The sequence below is a fragment of the Armigeres subalbatus genome, chromosome 3 (genome assembly GCF_024139115.2).
Source record: "Armigeres subalbatus isolate Guangzhou_Male chromosome 3, GZ_Asu_2, whole genome shotgun sequence".
Taxonomy (NCBI): Eukaryota; Metazoa; Arthropoda; class Insecta; order Diptera; family Culicidae; genus Armigeres; species Armigeres subalbatus.
Window position 1 is genome coordinate 404,058,719 of NC_085141.1, and position 16,027 is coordinate 404,074,745.

At 40.4% G+C, this 16,027-nt stretch overlaps 1 protein-coding gene across 2 annotated transcripts; it reads left to right on the forward strand.

The window, feature by feature from the left end:
- The first annotated feature begins 1,946 nt into the window (after positions 1-1,946).
- On the forward strand, positions 1,947-3,543 carry LOC134224089 (juvenile hormone esterase-like). Of its 2 annotated transcripts, none has more exons than XM_062703321.1 (2): positions 1,947-2,440; positions 2,495-3,543. In XM_062703321.1, exons 1-2 carry the CDS (start codon positions 2,009-2,011, stop codon positions 3,524-3,526), a joined length of 1,464 nt encoding a protein of 487 aa, XP_062559305.1. In that variant the 5' UTR covers positions 1,947-2,008; the 3' UTR covers positions 3,527-3,543. The 2 variants fall into 2 exon arrangements, with proteins under 2 accessions (XP_062559305.1, XP_062559306.1); XM_062703322.1 differs by having other exon boundaries at positions 2,026-2,213.
- The last annotated feature ends 12,484 nt before the right edge of the window (positions 3,544-16,027 follow it).

Genomic DNA, 16,027 nt, shown 5'->3' on the forward strand with positions numbered 1-16,027 from the left:
ACTGGTGTAATGATGTCCCATCGGGCTTCAACAACTAAGACACAAGCTCGGAAACCTATGAATCATTCTGTTGGTCTTGTAGACCTCCAAGATCTGATTTCAAGAATGGTTTGGTGTACCTTCGATATTCTGAGAATGTTGATTTTTTATATACTGACGTAATAATGTCCCATGGCGCTATACTGACGTAATAATGTCCTAGCAGGGTTTAACCAACTAACAAACAAGCTCGGAAACCTATGAATCACTCTGTTGATCTTGAAGATCTCCAATATCTTAACTCAAGAATGATTTGGAGTACCGCAGTAATTCTGGGAATGTTGTGATTTGTATATACTGGTGTAATAATGTCCCATGGGGTTTCACCAACTAACACACAAGCTCAGGACCGTATGAATCACTCTATTGGTGTGGTAGACCTTCAATATCTTATCTCAAGAATGGTTTGGAGTACCATAGCTATTCTGGGAATGTTGACTTTTTTAAATACTGATGTAATGATGTCTAATGGGGTTTCTACAACTAACACACAAGCTCAGGAACCTATCAATCACTCTGTTGGTCTTGAAGACCTCCAAGATCTGAACTCAAGAATTGTTTGGAGTACCGTAAATATTCTGGGAATTTTGTATTTTGTATATACTGGTATAATGATGTCCCATGGGGCTTCTCCAACTAACACACAAGCTCGGGAACCTGTGAATTACTCTGTTGATCTTGTAGACCTCTAAGATCTGAACTCATAAATAGTTTGGAGTACCGTTGATGTTCTGGTAACACTGCGATTTGATAAAAATATTTTAATTATGTCTCTAGTATCATTTCCAATTTCATATTAGGATTGAGGCCCCGTAAAACGCTTTGTTGTTTATGTAGATCATCAAGATCTGAACTCAAGGAAGATTTGGAAGCCCTAAAAGATCTTAAAAAAATATGTTCCCCCATATTTCTACTTTTTTACGGATTGCATCCGTTTCTTAAGCAGTATGTCCAAAATTTATGTTGAAATACAGCGAAAAAAAATCCGTATTGAATCGGTTAAGAGAAATTAAAATGTCACGGAGTGTCATGACAATAATGTTATTTGACACTTATTGGGCTCTAGTGCCGCTGATTTCAGAGTTAGAGGAAAGACCTGTTACACCAAGTGATGGGATCATTTGGCGTATGCTCACCTAAACAGTAAGGTCATCTTCAGTGTCTCATACTTGACAGAAGTTTTAAATTGTACAGATACGATTTTCAACCAAGTGCTGATACTAAATGGGATAGTACTAATTCGTCTTATGACAGGTGAAGACATTCCAAGAAAAAAAAACTAAATAAATAAAATTCTAACCAAAATAACATTTTCAGCTTCTCCGTGATCACTTCTACATCTCGCTGTCTTTCGACACAGATATTGCCTTGGGTCTGTAATAATTATTGTACTTCGAAAAAAGTAATCCTATATTTTTCCTGTCTTAGTTACTTTCCGAATTTTTGCGACTTTTTTGTTAGAGTAGTTTATTGGCATTAGCTTTAGAAAATCTGAGAGAATCCTTATCAAATGCAAATCGGTTGTGTGGCATGACAGTGCTTGTTTGTTCGTACATGTACACGTGGCCCGTTTCAGCGAACTGAATCGCAATAAAAAAAAAACAAATTTTAAATGAAGCTGTAGCGATTTGGCGCTTTTTGGTTATAGAGAAGGGAAAAAATAAAAGAATAGGAGAATGTATCAAAAGAAACTTTCTATAGGAAAGGTAATGTAGTTTATCAATTTAAAAGAATTCTTATCGCTTAGAAAAATTGCCATACGGGAGTTTTGCATAATCAATTGAAGTACCGTCAACAGATATTTTGTAGACAAGTTATGTAGTGTAGTAATATTCTGAATTCTACGAGATAGTTGTATCGATCCAGACTGTGCAACTGCGCTGTTTCTTTGCAGTGGCGATAAGAAGGTCAGTCATTCAGAACGGCTTGAGCGCAACTAGCTCTAGTAATCGTATGCATATTGTGTAGAATGCAACTTGATGCATTTGTCTTATCAATTCTCAGCTGCGTAGTTCAATCAGTTAAACTCGAATGTGTTGTGAAGTTCTCAGAAACCGACGCCGGCAGAGGTGTTTTAAGGAAAACATTCGAAAACTCAAGTTTTTGTGAATATCTTGGAATCAGATATGGAACAGCGGAGCGGTTCCAGCACTCCAAGCTGGTGGAGCCACAAGGTCAGCTGGAATTCTCAACCCGAGGAAATGTGTGCCCACAGCTGGACGACCTGAACTACCCAACGAAAGTTCTTGGCGATGAGGATTGCTTGTTTCTGAATGTGTACAGTCCATTTGACACCAGTGGCAGACCGCTATATCCAGTGTTGGTTTTCATCCACGGAGGAAGTTTCACCATAGGATCGTCCTACTATGATGTCCACGGTGTTGATCTTCTGATTGATAATGTTGCATCTGAATTACTTGGATAAGATCCATAACCGAAGCGCTTACTATTTTAGGGTATCGTCATAGTCACCATCAACTACCGATTGGACGTTCTCGGATTCCTTCGATATCCAAAGTTCAACATTTCCGGAAACTATGGCTTAGGTGATCAACAAACTGCCCTCCAATGGATTCGCAAGTACATAGAACACTTTGGAGGAGATACGAATAAAGTGACCGTGATGGGCCACAGTGCTGGTGCTTCGTCCGTTAATTACCACATGTATTCCAACAAATCGGCCGAATTATTCCACCAAGCGATTCTTCTGAGTGGAAACTTTCTCATGCCGCATGCATTTGTCTACGAACCGGAGAAATATGCCGATTACTACTTTCGACAGTTGGGAATATCTACCCGGGATCAGTTGATCGATCGTGATTTTAAGGATTATTTCTTCTTGAACGACACCTCACGCACGTTGGGAACCGTTTTCGCCAGTATGCAATTTCCCTGTTTCCTACCAACAATCGATGGGGTGTTCGTAACTGATTCCCCTCATCAGTTGATTTTGCAGAACGCATCAAACAGCGGAATTCCAATGTTGGTAGGAACAACATCAAATGAGTTTTTGTTTTTACTAAATTATGTGAAGGGATACTTTTCGTGGGATGTGAACTTCCCAAATCGCAATAATGAATCGCTGCTGGCGCAAATTGAGGGATTTATACAATCGCAAGCAGAGTTACAGGTTCAGTCTGGATTTGTCAGTGACAAGGAGGAGTTCTTTAGGAATCTTGCTAATTATGCGAACATGGTCTACCCCGTGGATGATTTCATAGAGAGGACAATCACTGGAAATCAGACAAGTTCCATTTATCGGTATCGGTTTGACTTCGATGGGAAGTTTGCTTGGTATAAGAATGAGTTCTATAGATCCAAGATAAATACTTCGCACTCAGGAGCTATGCATGGAGATGATCTTGGTTACATTTTTACTCCGTACAATGTGGAAGAAGCGCTTGAACATCAGGAAGATTATGTCAATGAGTGGAGAATTCACAGAAGGATGACGACATCCGTATCCAATTTCGTAAAGCACGGGTAAGTCTGTTGAATGAGGAATTGTTTTGAAAATGCTGATCAATAATAAAAGAATTTACTTTTTCACTTTGAAGGAATCCATCGTCAAATTTCATAGATTGGAAAACTATAAATGAGGTGGTGAACAACACGGTAGTATGGAGTGAATCCAATAGAAACTACGAAGCTGTAATTCCAGATATGAACAAATACTGGAGACGAATTCACGAGTGTTATTACTATTTTAATTGTACGGGACTTGATACGCTCAAGAAAACAGAAGGTCAAGACAACTGATAATTCAATTGTGACCCAGTTATCGTGGACCAGACGGAAGAAGGTACATCTCCTGATCGTGTCGTACGTTACTTTCAACTATGGCAATACTGAATAGTTTACCAAGAAACCCATTTTAGCTCCTTTCAGTTGTACAGAAACTCGATGACGTCCCATACTTGACTCTTCGCTTGATATTCGAACATTCGTTTTCAAAATAAGAATCCAGCAATGTTGGGATCAAAAAGCAGAACTCAAATGTATCTGATTTTATAATAGAAATTTAATTGTTGTCCGAAGATCAGTTTCAAGAAATTAATTTTATTTGCTAGCACACTAATTTCTACGCTTTCCATCGCTCGTAGTACCCAAATCTGTGATTTAATATATCCCAATCGATATCAAAAGTAAGGGATTTGAATTTTTTCTATTCACAAGGTGGAACGCATCTACGCATTGACCCAAAACTCATTTGGTAGTTTCCAAACTACTGCACGGCAGCTAAGGAACAAACATCTTAGTCTTAAGCCTAAGTTCACTCCGTAACTACCTTACGGTAACAGAAGTAACAGACAACCATCTCTGAATTTGTACGCTCTAATCATGTTTGAGCCTATTTAACACTACATCTCGATCCCCTTGGCTTCATTACCGTCCCATTCGCAATCACTTCCTTGTTGTGCTATCCAGTTTTCCGCGAGCGGTCATGGCCGCCAGCTTGCCTGTGGGCTAGTCTCTGATTTGACGTTTGTGGAAGTCAATTGCACCCACCGTTTCCAGCAATCTGACCAATGTGGTAAATAAGAAGGTGCTGATGAAGTGGATCCATGCTTTTTTATTAACCACATTGAACAAAATGTTCGGAACGATGGGTGCAGTTGACCTCCACAAACGTCAAATCAGACACTATCCCACATGCAAGTTGGCGACCATTACCGCTCGCGGAAAACTGGATTCAATGTTCAGCATGGTCACAAACTACTCCGATATTTGTTTCGGTCTAGTCCTCGGTGTATGATGGTAATTTTCCCAAATACTACTACTACTACTACTACTACTATGTACTATTTTCCAAAAACTTTTGTACATCGGTCAACCAGCTCGTGAGCTAAGGTTCCCCATACACTCTATATAGTTAACACAAATTTTTCACTTCGGAGATTGAAAATTCAAACTATTTGATCATCGTGTATCATTCACTAGTTTCAACAGTCCTTCAACTGAATGAAAATGCACCATCTGACGTAATTTCAACTGAACTAGTTAATTGTTTGATAATTGAGGACTCCGGATGAAACTTAAACCCCTGTCAGCTTCTGCACTTTCGAAGCCCACTCACCTACCAACCTGTAGAGCTTCACCTCCATCAAATCTAGCAGCTAATGATATTCAAATTGTGTCATCGCCTTGTCAGTTTCTGCTGCTGCAGCTGCAAGCGGAATTTCCATTTTGATGCTAACAGGTGCACGCGGTCGTGGGAAGCCCTCACAGTCGTAAAATTTATCTCATATTAAATTTATCGCGCTCGAAAAGCTTCAGCATCACGATCTTCATTCTAGTGCCATCACGTCCCGGCACCGTACTCTATCTGTGCCCAACAATCTATTCGTTCTCTTTTGTAAGTTTTAGCGCTGGTAGGTAATGCAAAGCGCTTCCGCTTCAAAGTGTTATGCATTCGAGGGGAGAGCAGCTGCTTTTCGGATGGAAGGACTACTTGCGTCAGTGGTTTCCAAAGCACTCAAGTGGCTGCAGTCAAGCCGTTCGTTATGCGCGTTGGCAGGATCAACGAGATGTATGAGTTCCGTTGACAAACCTGTACCCCCTTTTCATTCTAATGTTGTAGAGGAACTGAACGATCCTTCAAGTCATACGAATATACACTTAATTAATAACGTATTACAATTTGAGTCTAATTGTAAGGAACATTGAAAAAGGCTGTATGCAATTTTCATTTAATAAGCGTATTTTGCCACCATTGAGGTGCTCTGGGCTGCATTCGGGTACCGATGATGCATCGAGTTGCACTGCTAAAGCACTTGGGGATGAATATTTCAGAAAAATTGGATTTGCTTGCACCCTCGCATGAGTGAGAGAAACGTGCACATAGCAAAGGTCAACCAGAATTCAGGTTGGGGCTATATTTTCACCATCTCAGCATCCATTCATCACAGGCAGAACATGATGTAATCCCATGTCGCTAGGGACGTCGACGAATCCAAAAGACTTTCACTGGGTCATATGTGGTAGGGTGTAGCAAGTTTGTACACGTTTTTCATCGTTTAGTAGACGTTCTATTGAACTAAAGTTTTTTAAATCACCCAAAGTCAAACATTTCGAGCTTTCTCTGTTATCCAATTCCAAAACGAAACCAAAGAACCCAGATTTTAAAAAAATTTAATAGAAAAGGAACTTTTTGCGGAAATTCAAAACATATATCCCGTGCAAGAAAATTTAATGCATATTTACCATGGAGAATCAGACTAGTTTCCTGCTGTGAAAATATAAAAAGAAAATCCTGCATTTTTGAAGAATTGGCCAGAAAAAAGAGATAGAAAGTCCCATACAAATTCAATGGAATTTATTTTTCCAATTCAAAGGTATCTGCCATTAAATTTCAAGACTGTAAACTATAAGTGTCGTTCGATTCTATTATAACGTTATATCATTCGTTTCGGCTGCAAAATGGTGGGTTGACATCAAGGAAGGAGCGCTCAACAGAGCTCTGGTCCCCACATGATGGGTCGTCCGATGACAAAAGACCGCCAGCTAAGGGTTGCGTACTTAGCTGGTAGTGCAGCCTGGGCACTGTAGTTCTTCTGACATCAGCTAGAGTGAGAAGGTACGCCTCGAACGTCTGTTCACCAGGAGGTGCGGCTCAAACAGTGTCTGCCTGGTACCCAGCGGCTGATCAACGAAATGCTGTATCGCGTCAGCTATACCTAAGGTGGCAGCCCAACCGGCGCGATGTAGGTAACGTGACCCCGGTAAGGAAGCTTACTGAAAGCCTCTCAAATACCACGAAAAATGGAGATAGAAGAAAAAAACGTTATTTTTGGCAACCGACCGGGCAACGAAATAAGGATTATGATTGGAAACTCGGCACCTGGAATGTCAGGAGTCAGGACCCTAAATGAACCTGGACGAGTGAGCCTTCTGGCTCGCGAACTGCAGAAGGTTGGAGTGAACGTGGCCGCTATTCAAGAAGTCCGATGGCCCAGATCCGGAGAACGTGAATTCCGAGCCGTGGACCCCACGACCAACACTGCATTCAAGTATAACATCTATCACAACGGCGGTGAAAAAGCAGAGCATGGAGTTGGTTTCGTAGTGATGGGCAAGCAGATGAAGCGAGTGATGCGGTGGAAACCCATTAGCGAACGAATCTGTGTGTTGAGAATACGGGGCAAATTCTTCAATTACAGCCTAATTAACGTTTACGCACCGACAAATGATAAATCCGAGCGCCATTTCTCGGATGTTAGCGATGTGCGGACATTCAGAGGTCCGAACATTGACTCTGATCACTACGTCGTTGTCAGTAAAATTCGATCACGGTTGTCAACTGTATCGAACGAAAGATTACAGCGAACGATGCGTTACAATATCCAGCGATTGTCGGCGGAAGGAGTTTCGGCTGAGTACCGCCAGAAGCTCGACGAACGGATAAGTGCAATCAACGTTAGCGACAACATCAACGATCTATGGGAGTCGATCCATGGAGCGGTGAGCACAACAGCACGAGAAGTGGTAGGCACTGCACAGAAGCGACCCAGGACGGGTTGGTTCGATGTGGAGTGTCGAGAAGAACGTTGCCAGAAGCTGGATGTTGGTGTCGGGTACCCGATCGAATAGAGATCGGTACAAGGAAGCAAGAGCAGCCGAAAAACGAACCCACCGCAGGAAGAAGAAGGAATATGAAGAACAAGTGATTAGTGGGGCGCAGGAAAAAATGGAGCAAAGCGATATGCGGAGGTTTCCGCAGGAGGTCAGGGGATTTGCTGACAGATAAAACCGAAATGGTTGCTAGGTGGAAGCAACACTTCGAGACTTTGTTGAATAGTGGAAGTGACGGTGCATCGGTGAGCAGAATAAATATTAGCGACGATGGACAAGCTGTGGAGTCGCCTACACTAGATGAGGTTAAAAAAGCTGTTAAAGAGCTGAAAAACAATAAGGCTGCTGGGAAGGACCAGCTCCCGGCTGAACTTCTCAAACATGGCAGTGAGCAGCTTTATGAAGTTCTGCACCATATTATGTCGAAAATATGGGAAGACGAGGAAATGCCTGCTAGCTGGTTGGACGGCCTCATTTGCCCTCTCTTTAAGAAGGGGCACAGACTGGAGTGCACCAATTACCGAGGAATAACCCTCCTTAATTCGGCGTACAAAATTATGTCCCGTATTCTGTTCAACAGATTGAAACCGCTTGAAGAGTCCTTCGTCGGCGAATACCAAGCAGGTTTTCGTGAGGGCTGATCAACGACGGATCAAATGTTTACCCTGAGACAAATCCTTGATAAATTCCGGGAGTACAACTTGCAGACTCATTATCTGTTTATTGATTTCAAGGCGGTGTACGATTCAGTGAAACGGAATGAATTATGGTTAATTATGCTTGAACATGGTTTTCCGGCGAAACTGATACGGCTGATTCGTATAACGTTGGACGGATCGAAATCGAGTGTAAGGGATGCGGATGAAATATCGACGTCATTTGTTACCTTAGATAGATTAAAGCAGGGCGATGCACTCTCGAATCTACTGTTCAATATAGCGCTCGAGAGAGCGATTAGGAGAGCTGGTGTGCAAAGAAGCGATACCATTACCACAAAATCTCATATGCACCTGGGATTTGTGGACGATATCGATATTATAGGGATTGATCGCCGTGCCGTGGAAGAGGCTTTTGTGCCTTTTAAGTGGTGGTAGCGAAATGGTGCTGGTTGTTAAAAATTTGAAGTGGTAGAAGAATTTGTGTATCTTGGAACATTAGTAACGTGCGATAATGATGTTACCCGCGAGGTGAAAAGACGTATTGCAGCTGCAAATAGGGCTTATTACGGACTTCGTAACCAGCTTAAGTCCCGTATTCTGCAAACGAAAACAAAACTCGCGCTGTATACTACTCTGATTCTTCCGGTGGCTTTATACGGCCATGAGACATGGACGTTAAGGGAGGCTGATCGGAGAGCTCTCGGAGTGTTTGAGCGTAAGGTGCTGCGGACAATACTCGGCGGTAAACAGGAGAACGGTATCTGGCGGCGCCGCATGAATCATGAATTGTACCAGGTGTATAAAAGGATGGATATTGTTAAGCTTATACAACACGGCAGACTACGGTGGGCTGGACACGTTGTTCGTATGCCGGAAGAACATTAAGCAAAGATAATATTTAGCAGAGAGCCCGGAAAAGGCCACAGGCTTCGTGGAAGGCCGCGTACACGATGGCTTTATGCAGTTGACCTGAGGGCACTCAATGTTCGCGCTTTTCATGTTTTTTTCTCAAATTTTCTTTTTCATGTTTTACACGTGTTATCAGATTTAAAACTTTGCTGGAAAGTTTGAAATCTATATACACACGTGTAATTTCGTAAACATAAGTTTCAATCACTAGAGAAAAGTAGAAGAACAGTAGTTTCTGAATCCTAAAAGTTTTAGGGCCATTTTGCGCCGGAACAGGCTATTTGATTTCTGAACACCCCTAGAAAAACACCTTTTCATTATAACTTTAAGCTTTAAGAGATAAGGCTTCGCAATGTTCCACAAAAACGTGTAGTTTTGTTTGACAAATAACTTTGTAGAAGGTTGGAAAAGTCTTGGAAAAATAGAAAAGTTATGATAAAAATGTGATTTTAGGGATCTTTCATTGAAAAAGTCACATATTTTTAAAGTATAATAGTTAGACATGGGGTGTCTTTGGCAATATGGCTCAAAATACTATCCGCTACAGCTTTCCTGAAGACACTATGTGTATATCTAGTCTTAATAAAAGTCTTTTAGTTTTGCACTTAGTGTACGAGAAAGGCAAAAAGGTGTCTTTAAATGTCTACACATACACACACATACACTCATACACACATACAGACATCAGCTCAGTTTATCGAATTTCTATATAAAACTATGGGCTTATGGGCCACCATCAAATATTGGTTTTAGTTCGATCCTATAGCCTATACATAATCTTAGTGTACGAGTAAGGCCAAAACAAGAAAATTTAAAATCTATATAACCTGTTTGTAATTTCGTGTAAACACAAGCTTCAATCGCTAGGCAAGAGTCAACATACAGCAGCTTCAGAGAACTAAAAGTTGTCTGCGCCATTTTGCGCCGGACCAAGTTATACGATTCTCAAATACCCTAGAAAAAACATATTTTCTCAAATAACTTATCAATTTTAAGAGATAGAGCTGCAATGTTCTACAAAAACGTGTATTTTTATTAGCCAAACAACTTTGTAGAAGGGTGTAAAAGTGCCTGAAACATATAAAAAAGTTATGCTCAAAAACTGATTTTGGGGCCTTCCACGGTAAATGTCACATATCTAGTAAAGTATAAGTCACAGATACATGATTTTTGGCAAAGTGGCCTTAAATACCATCCGCTACAACTTTCTCGAAGACACTAGGCGCATATACGGTTTAGGTGAAAAGTAAAATTTTATCTCACTTTTAGGTGGATTAATCATTTCACAGATTTTCTCAAAAAGCCCTTTATGATATCTAACGTTTCCTCCAAACAAACTACAGCGAAAAATCAACAGAAACGATGCTATTAAAAAGCGCACGAAATCGACAAAAGCAACACTGTGGACTGGAAGCGATTGGCCCAGGATCGAGTCCAGTGGAGAAGGAAACTCCATTCGGCGTAAGTTCATCGAAGAGCTGTAGCCCATCAAATATCAAGTACGGTAAGCAGACTATCCGGTCCGATAAACGGTCTATACATTTCCTCCCTTCCTACCTGAGCGTTCATGTCGCTGATGACGATTTTGACGTCCCGCAGTGGGCATTAGACTGGTCCAAGAAACAAAAAGTTGTCGAATTCCACCAATTCCAAGCTATATAAAAGTTCATTTATTCATCATACAATGTTCTGTGAAATTGTTCTGTAAGCATATCAACTGCTACTTTTGCAATTCTGAGGTCAATCAAGCATTCAGAACCAATTTCCAGATCGAATGAGTGACGGAGATGTATTTTCCTATATATTTTGGATAAAATCCCCATACAAACTTCAAATCAAATGCGCCAGCTTATGCAACAAGCGATTGAGCTGAAATTTTCAGAGATTAATTTTCTCACCCAAAGACACAATTCTGGGGGGTGCCCCGTGGAACTCGACAACATTTTTTTCTCCCCATACTAACCTGGGCCAGTCTAGTGGGCATCCATCGTATGTCTGCTCCAGCTGTGCATAGAACGCTTCTTTCTCGTCATCGGGTCTTCCTTTGAGTAGGCAGTGCACGTTGATGATGCTATAGTTGAAGAACCGACCTTTTATCCTCACCTTGCACTCCCTTGCGTTGATTGGCTGCCACCCAATCATTCGTTGGCGCATCTCACGCCAACGGTTTCCAGCTCGTTGGTGGTGCCACAGCTTTGGTAGAAGGTAGCCACTCGATGCCCGCTTTTCCACACTTTATGTCCTATCCAGCAGATTTCATGCAGCGCTAGAGGGCTTGGTAGTCATATGGCTACTGCTTCTGCCTCATACGCAGGAGGTCGTGGGTTCAATCCCAGGTCCGTTCCATTCTCCTACTTTGTATCTTTCTCTATATTTCTCATGTTCTAGCAATCGCTAGAACTGGAAATGGACTTCCATACCGTTTCCATTACTATTCCTATACCTTCAACTTGAGTATTCTAACAGTAATCTGCCAGAATTGGAAATGAACTATGCAGCTCGTTTCCTACATCCAATTAGAAATTCCATCAGTTACCTTCTCCTATCTATCACATTGGCAGCTCGTTAACCAAGACGGACCTCTGCCTCTCCAACCTAACCCAAAAATTCCAACAAATTCCGCATGAACTCGTGGCAAGTGCAGAGGTATATTCGGCTTGCAGTGGGCGAGTGATTGCATCATCATTTCCTCCCCCTTCCCTACATTGACTTGCATTCTGACGTGGCAGGCGCCAGTATGACCTATCAAATGAGATCACCAGTACTTGCACATTGAAGATGTGTGCTAGTCCCAAGCAAACATCTGTTGGTTCCTTGTGCAAGAACAGCTGATCTGGTCATAATGGAGTAGCAACTACGAGCAGTCAATCAAGCTCAAGCTCAAGCTATCCAGCAGATTTCATGCAGCGCTACAACGTCGAAGCTTCGGGGATGTAATTCATTGAAAACATGAATAGGTCTAATGAACATTGGTATCTTGTACAATTCCACTATAAACCCATTGAAAACCAGTAGGTTTTATTAAGCTATGCATAAGACAAGTCAATGATCGAAATTCTCGGCTTTATGGCAGTTTCTAGAATTATTTTAATTTATTTATTTATTTATTTATTTATTTATTTATCTACATAATCTTTATAATCGCATAAATAACCACATAACAGTTTTCAAAGCTTACGCAACTATGTACTATTTTCTAACACAATAAAATAAGTAATTTCATACCAAAGTACTATTGGGAATTGAAGTGAATGCTCATATTTCGTTTGAAAGAGACAAATGTCGTTTCGCTTCTATGATTACGAGGTAATTTGTTCCAAATTTTGACAGCACGGACACGAAAAGAATCTCTCAAATTATTAGAAAGGGCTCTTGGAACAATAAGTAGTAATGCTCGAGAAGAGCGGGCAACCTTGAAGAAGTTTCGGAGGTAAATTGGGGGGTCATTTATAATTTTATATGTTTGGATGCATGTTCTTAGCTTAAGATGATTCACAAAATCACAACCAAGTAAAGACTTCTTATAGGCGGATATATGGTCATATTTTTTAGATTGTATGCGTATCTTACAACTGCATTGAAAGCCTGGTTTAGTTTTTTGAGATTTGCCTTTGATACAAGACCAAACAATATGTCTCCACAATCGAATAGAGGTACTAAAAGTGACTTGGCAAGTTGAATCATGATGTGTTGAGGAGTACAATGCCGCAGCAAAAGTAGGGAGTGCAATGCGTTGTAGACTTTACTGGAAACAGCGTTTGTCTGGTTTGTCCAATTTAAATTTGAATCCATAAGAATGCCAAGATTTTTAACCACATTAGAATACGTGATGAAATCGTTTCCAACTTTAATTAGAGGAACAAAAGGTAAGGTTGCACGTTTAGTGTGAAAAATTATAGTCTGTGTTTTTTTCACGTTGAGAATCAGTCCATTCTTCTTCTTCTTCTTCGTTCTGTTTTTGGGTGGTGCTATTCTTTTGCGCACACACCCAACCTAACTGGACTGGCATCACAGGCCATATGTCCAACCTATTTCTATTTATACTCCGTGGAGTTTACAATCATGGTATTCTTCTTTATCGGCATTTTTGTCGATGTGCCACAAAGCGAATTATAATTATTTTTATTTATACGTCCGTAGACTTGGCTTTCTTTTATAGTCGTGTAGACTATTATCCCAATATTTGGGGTTGTGTGGAGGGGGTGGGAATCGAACCCATGACCATCTGATTCAGAGTCAGACGTGTAGACAACTACTCTACGGACCCCCTCTCAGTCCATTCTGTTCACACCACTCTAAAATATTTTGAACATCTGAGTTCATCCGACAAACGATTTCAGGTGCGGTGCTAGGTTCTCCGGAGATGTACAGCTGACAATCATCCGCATATAGGTGAAATTTACAGAAAGATAAACTCAATGGTAAGTCGTTTATAAACATCGAGAAGCGTAATGGACCGAGTATTGAGCCTTGTGGTACCCCAGTTTGGACTGCAATAATTTCGGATTGATGATTATTGTAGTCGACATACTGCAACCGATTGGAAATATAGGATAGAATTAAACTTGAGGAAAAATGGTCTAAGTGGAAATTGTGTTTCAACTTTTCACATAATCGTCGGTGGTTAATAGAATCAAATGCCTTACTAAAATCTAAGAGCGTAAGGATAGTGATCATTTTTTTATCTAGTGCTTCCCTTATGTCATTTTCAATATTAATCAGTGCAGTCACTGTACTACATGCCTTCCGATACCCCGATTGGAAAGCGCATAGCAGGTTATTTCGGATTAAATATTCATTCAGTTGTTTAGAAAGTACTGACTCAAAAACTTTAGAAAGAGCGCAAAGGATGCTTATTGGACGATAATCTTTTTCGATACATGGATTATCAATCTTACTAATTGGAATAACTTTAGCAATTTTCCAAGCGACAGGAAATTCGGATGATGTAATGCAGCAATTGAAAATATCAGTAATGTACGTAAGAGTGACACCTAAAGAAATTTTTAAAACATTCAATGGAATAAAGTCGTTTCCTACAGCATCGCATGAGGCAGTGGCGAACTCAGCTAAAACTTCATCACTAGTTACACATCTGAATGAAAAATTTGGTTGTGTTTCAACATCTTCACTTTGATTGAAACTAAGGGGCGGGAAGTGTGCTGCAAAAAAACATATTCAGGGAGTCAGCAGTTACGTCACCTCCACCTACATGAGTGTTCGTTTGTTTCAAGCCCAATCGTTTAATGTTTTTCCACAACTGCTTTGCAGGAAGATCAGCACTAAGTTGAGAGTTAAAATATTCTCGCGTTGTGCGTTTGAATTCGCGGTTGGCCAAGTTACGAAGGCAGGTGAAATTTTTCCATTTATTCTGGTTACCTTGGTCCCGTTTCCAGCACTCATAGGCTTCGGAGCGATTTTTAATCAATCGATTAGCATACTTGTTGATCCAAGGATTTCTTGGATCTTTGGTCGTCTTTTTCTTGAGTGGGGCATGTATGTTAAGAACGGAGTAAAATAAATCATTGAAACACCGAAGCTTTTCGTTGATTCCCACACAGTTGTAGACATTATCGAAATTGACACAACGAAGATCAGCAATAAACGAGTTTTTATCAACTTTATGATATTCGCGAGTCCAATAAGAATCAGTAGAAGTTTTAGATAGCCTAAACTTTTAATCAACACAAATAAAATCGTGATCGCTGATTCCCCCCACTGACGACTGGTACACATTGTTCAAACTGTTCGTGCAATTACCTGTAAACAGATCAATGGTCGATGAAGAACCGGGCCTATGGCAAGTTGGATGGGTAGAGACAAGTTTGAAATCAAATGATGTTAAATAATCAATTAGTTTCACAGTCTTGTTTGAATCGCGTTTCATCAGATCAATGTTGAAATCACCCATCAACAGAACATTGGGATTTGAAGATGAAATTTCTGAAACTACACTGAAAATTGTGTCTAGTTTTGAAACATTAACGTCCGGGGGTTTATAGACGACACCGCAGACTAAATTGGCATGCTTAAGTTTAATAAACAAATAATCAATTTCACTTTCAGTTTCAGGTTTTGCGATAACGGTGCATTTAACATTTTTCTTAAGGTAGAAGGCAACTCCTCCTCCTCTTGATTTATTTTTATTTTGACGATCAGATCTGATGATTTTGTATCCATCGAGTTCAATAGACTTATTAGTAATTGATGGTTTAAGCCAGGTTTCAGTAATAGACAGAACATCTTATCTAGAATTCTCTAAGAAAGAACGATAGTTATCTATGTTACTTCCCAAACTCCTCGCATTATGAAGTCCAATTTTGATGAAGTTTTTAGACTGTTTCTCAAGTGAGTTTCTCATGTGCATGTAATCAAAATAATGGAACTTAATTTTTGACTCGTAAATTGACATGTCCAAACATGGAGGGAGTAAAGGAGCAGTTACTAATAAATTAGAATCAGATAGTACGTTGGTATGACTATTACTTACGCTGATTATGTCGAGACTATTCGTCTGGGTACATTGTCGTTTTTTGGCTGAAACTCGCGAATTTCGACACCCTCTGGCCAATAAAATGTATCATTGATAACTGTGGCAAGATCTTCCGAAACAGATAACTTGAACGACACGAAGGATAGTTCGTTAATGTCCTTATTTCGCGGGACGAGTTTAACACATTTAAGCGAAGATTTGTCTATATTAATGGTCTCGCGGAGATACTCGATGATGTCTTCCTCAGATTGTTCAATGTGGAACGGTGTGACGTAGAATGATTTCATAGTTTCTTCGGTAGGTATTTGGCACACTGGGGGACGATTCCTGTTAACTACCTTTAATCGACAGTCAT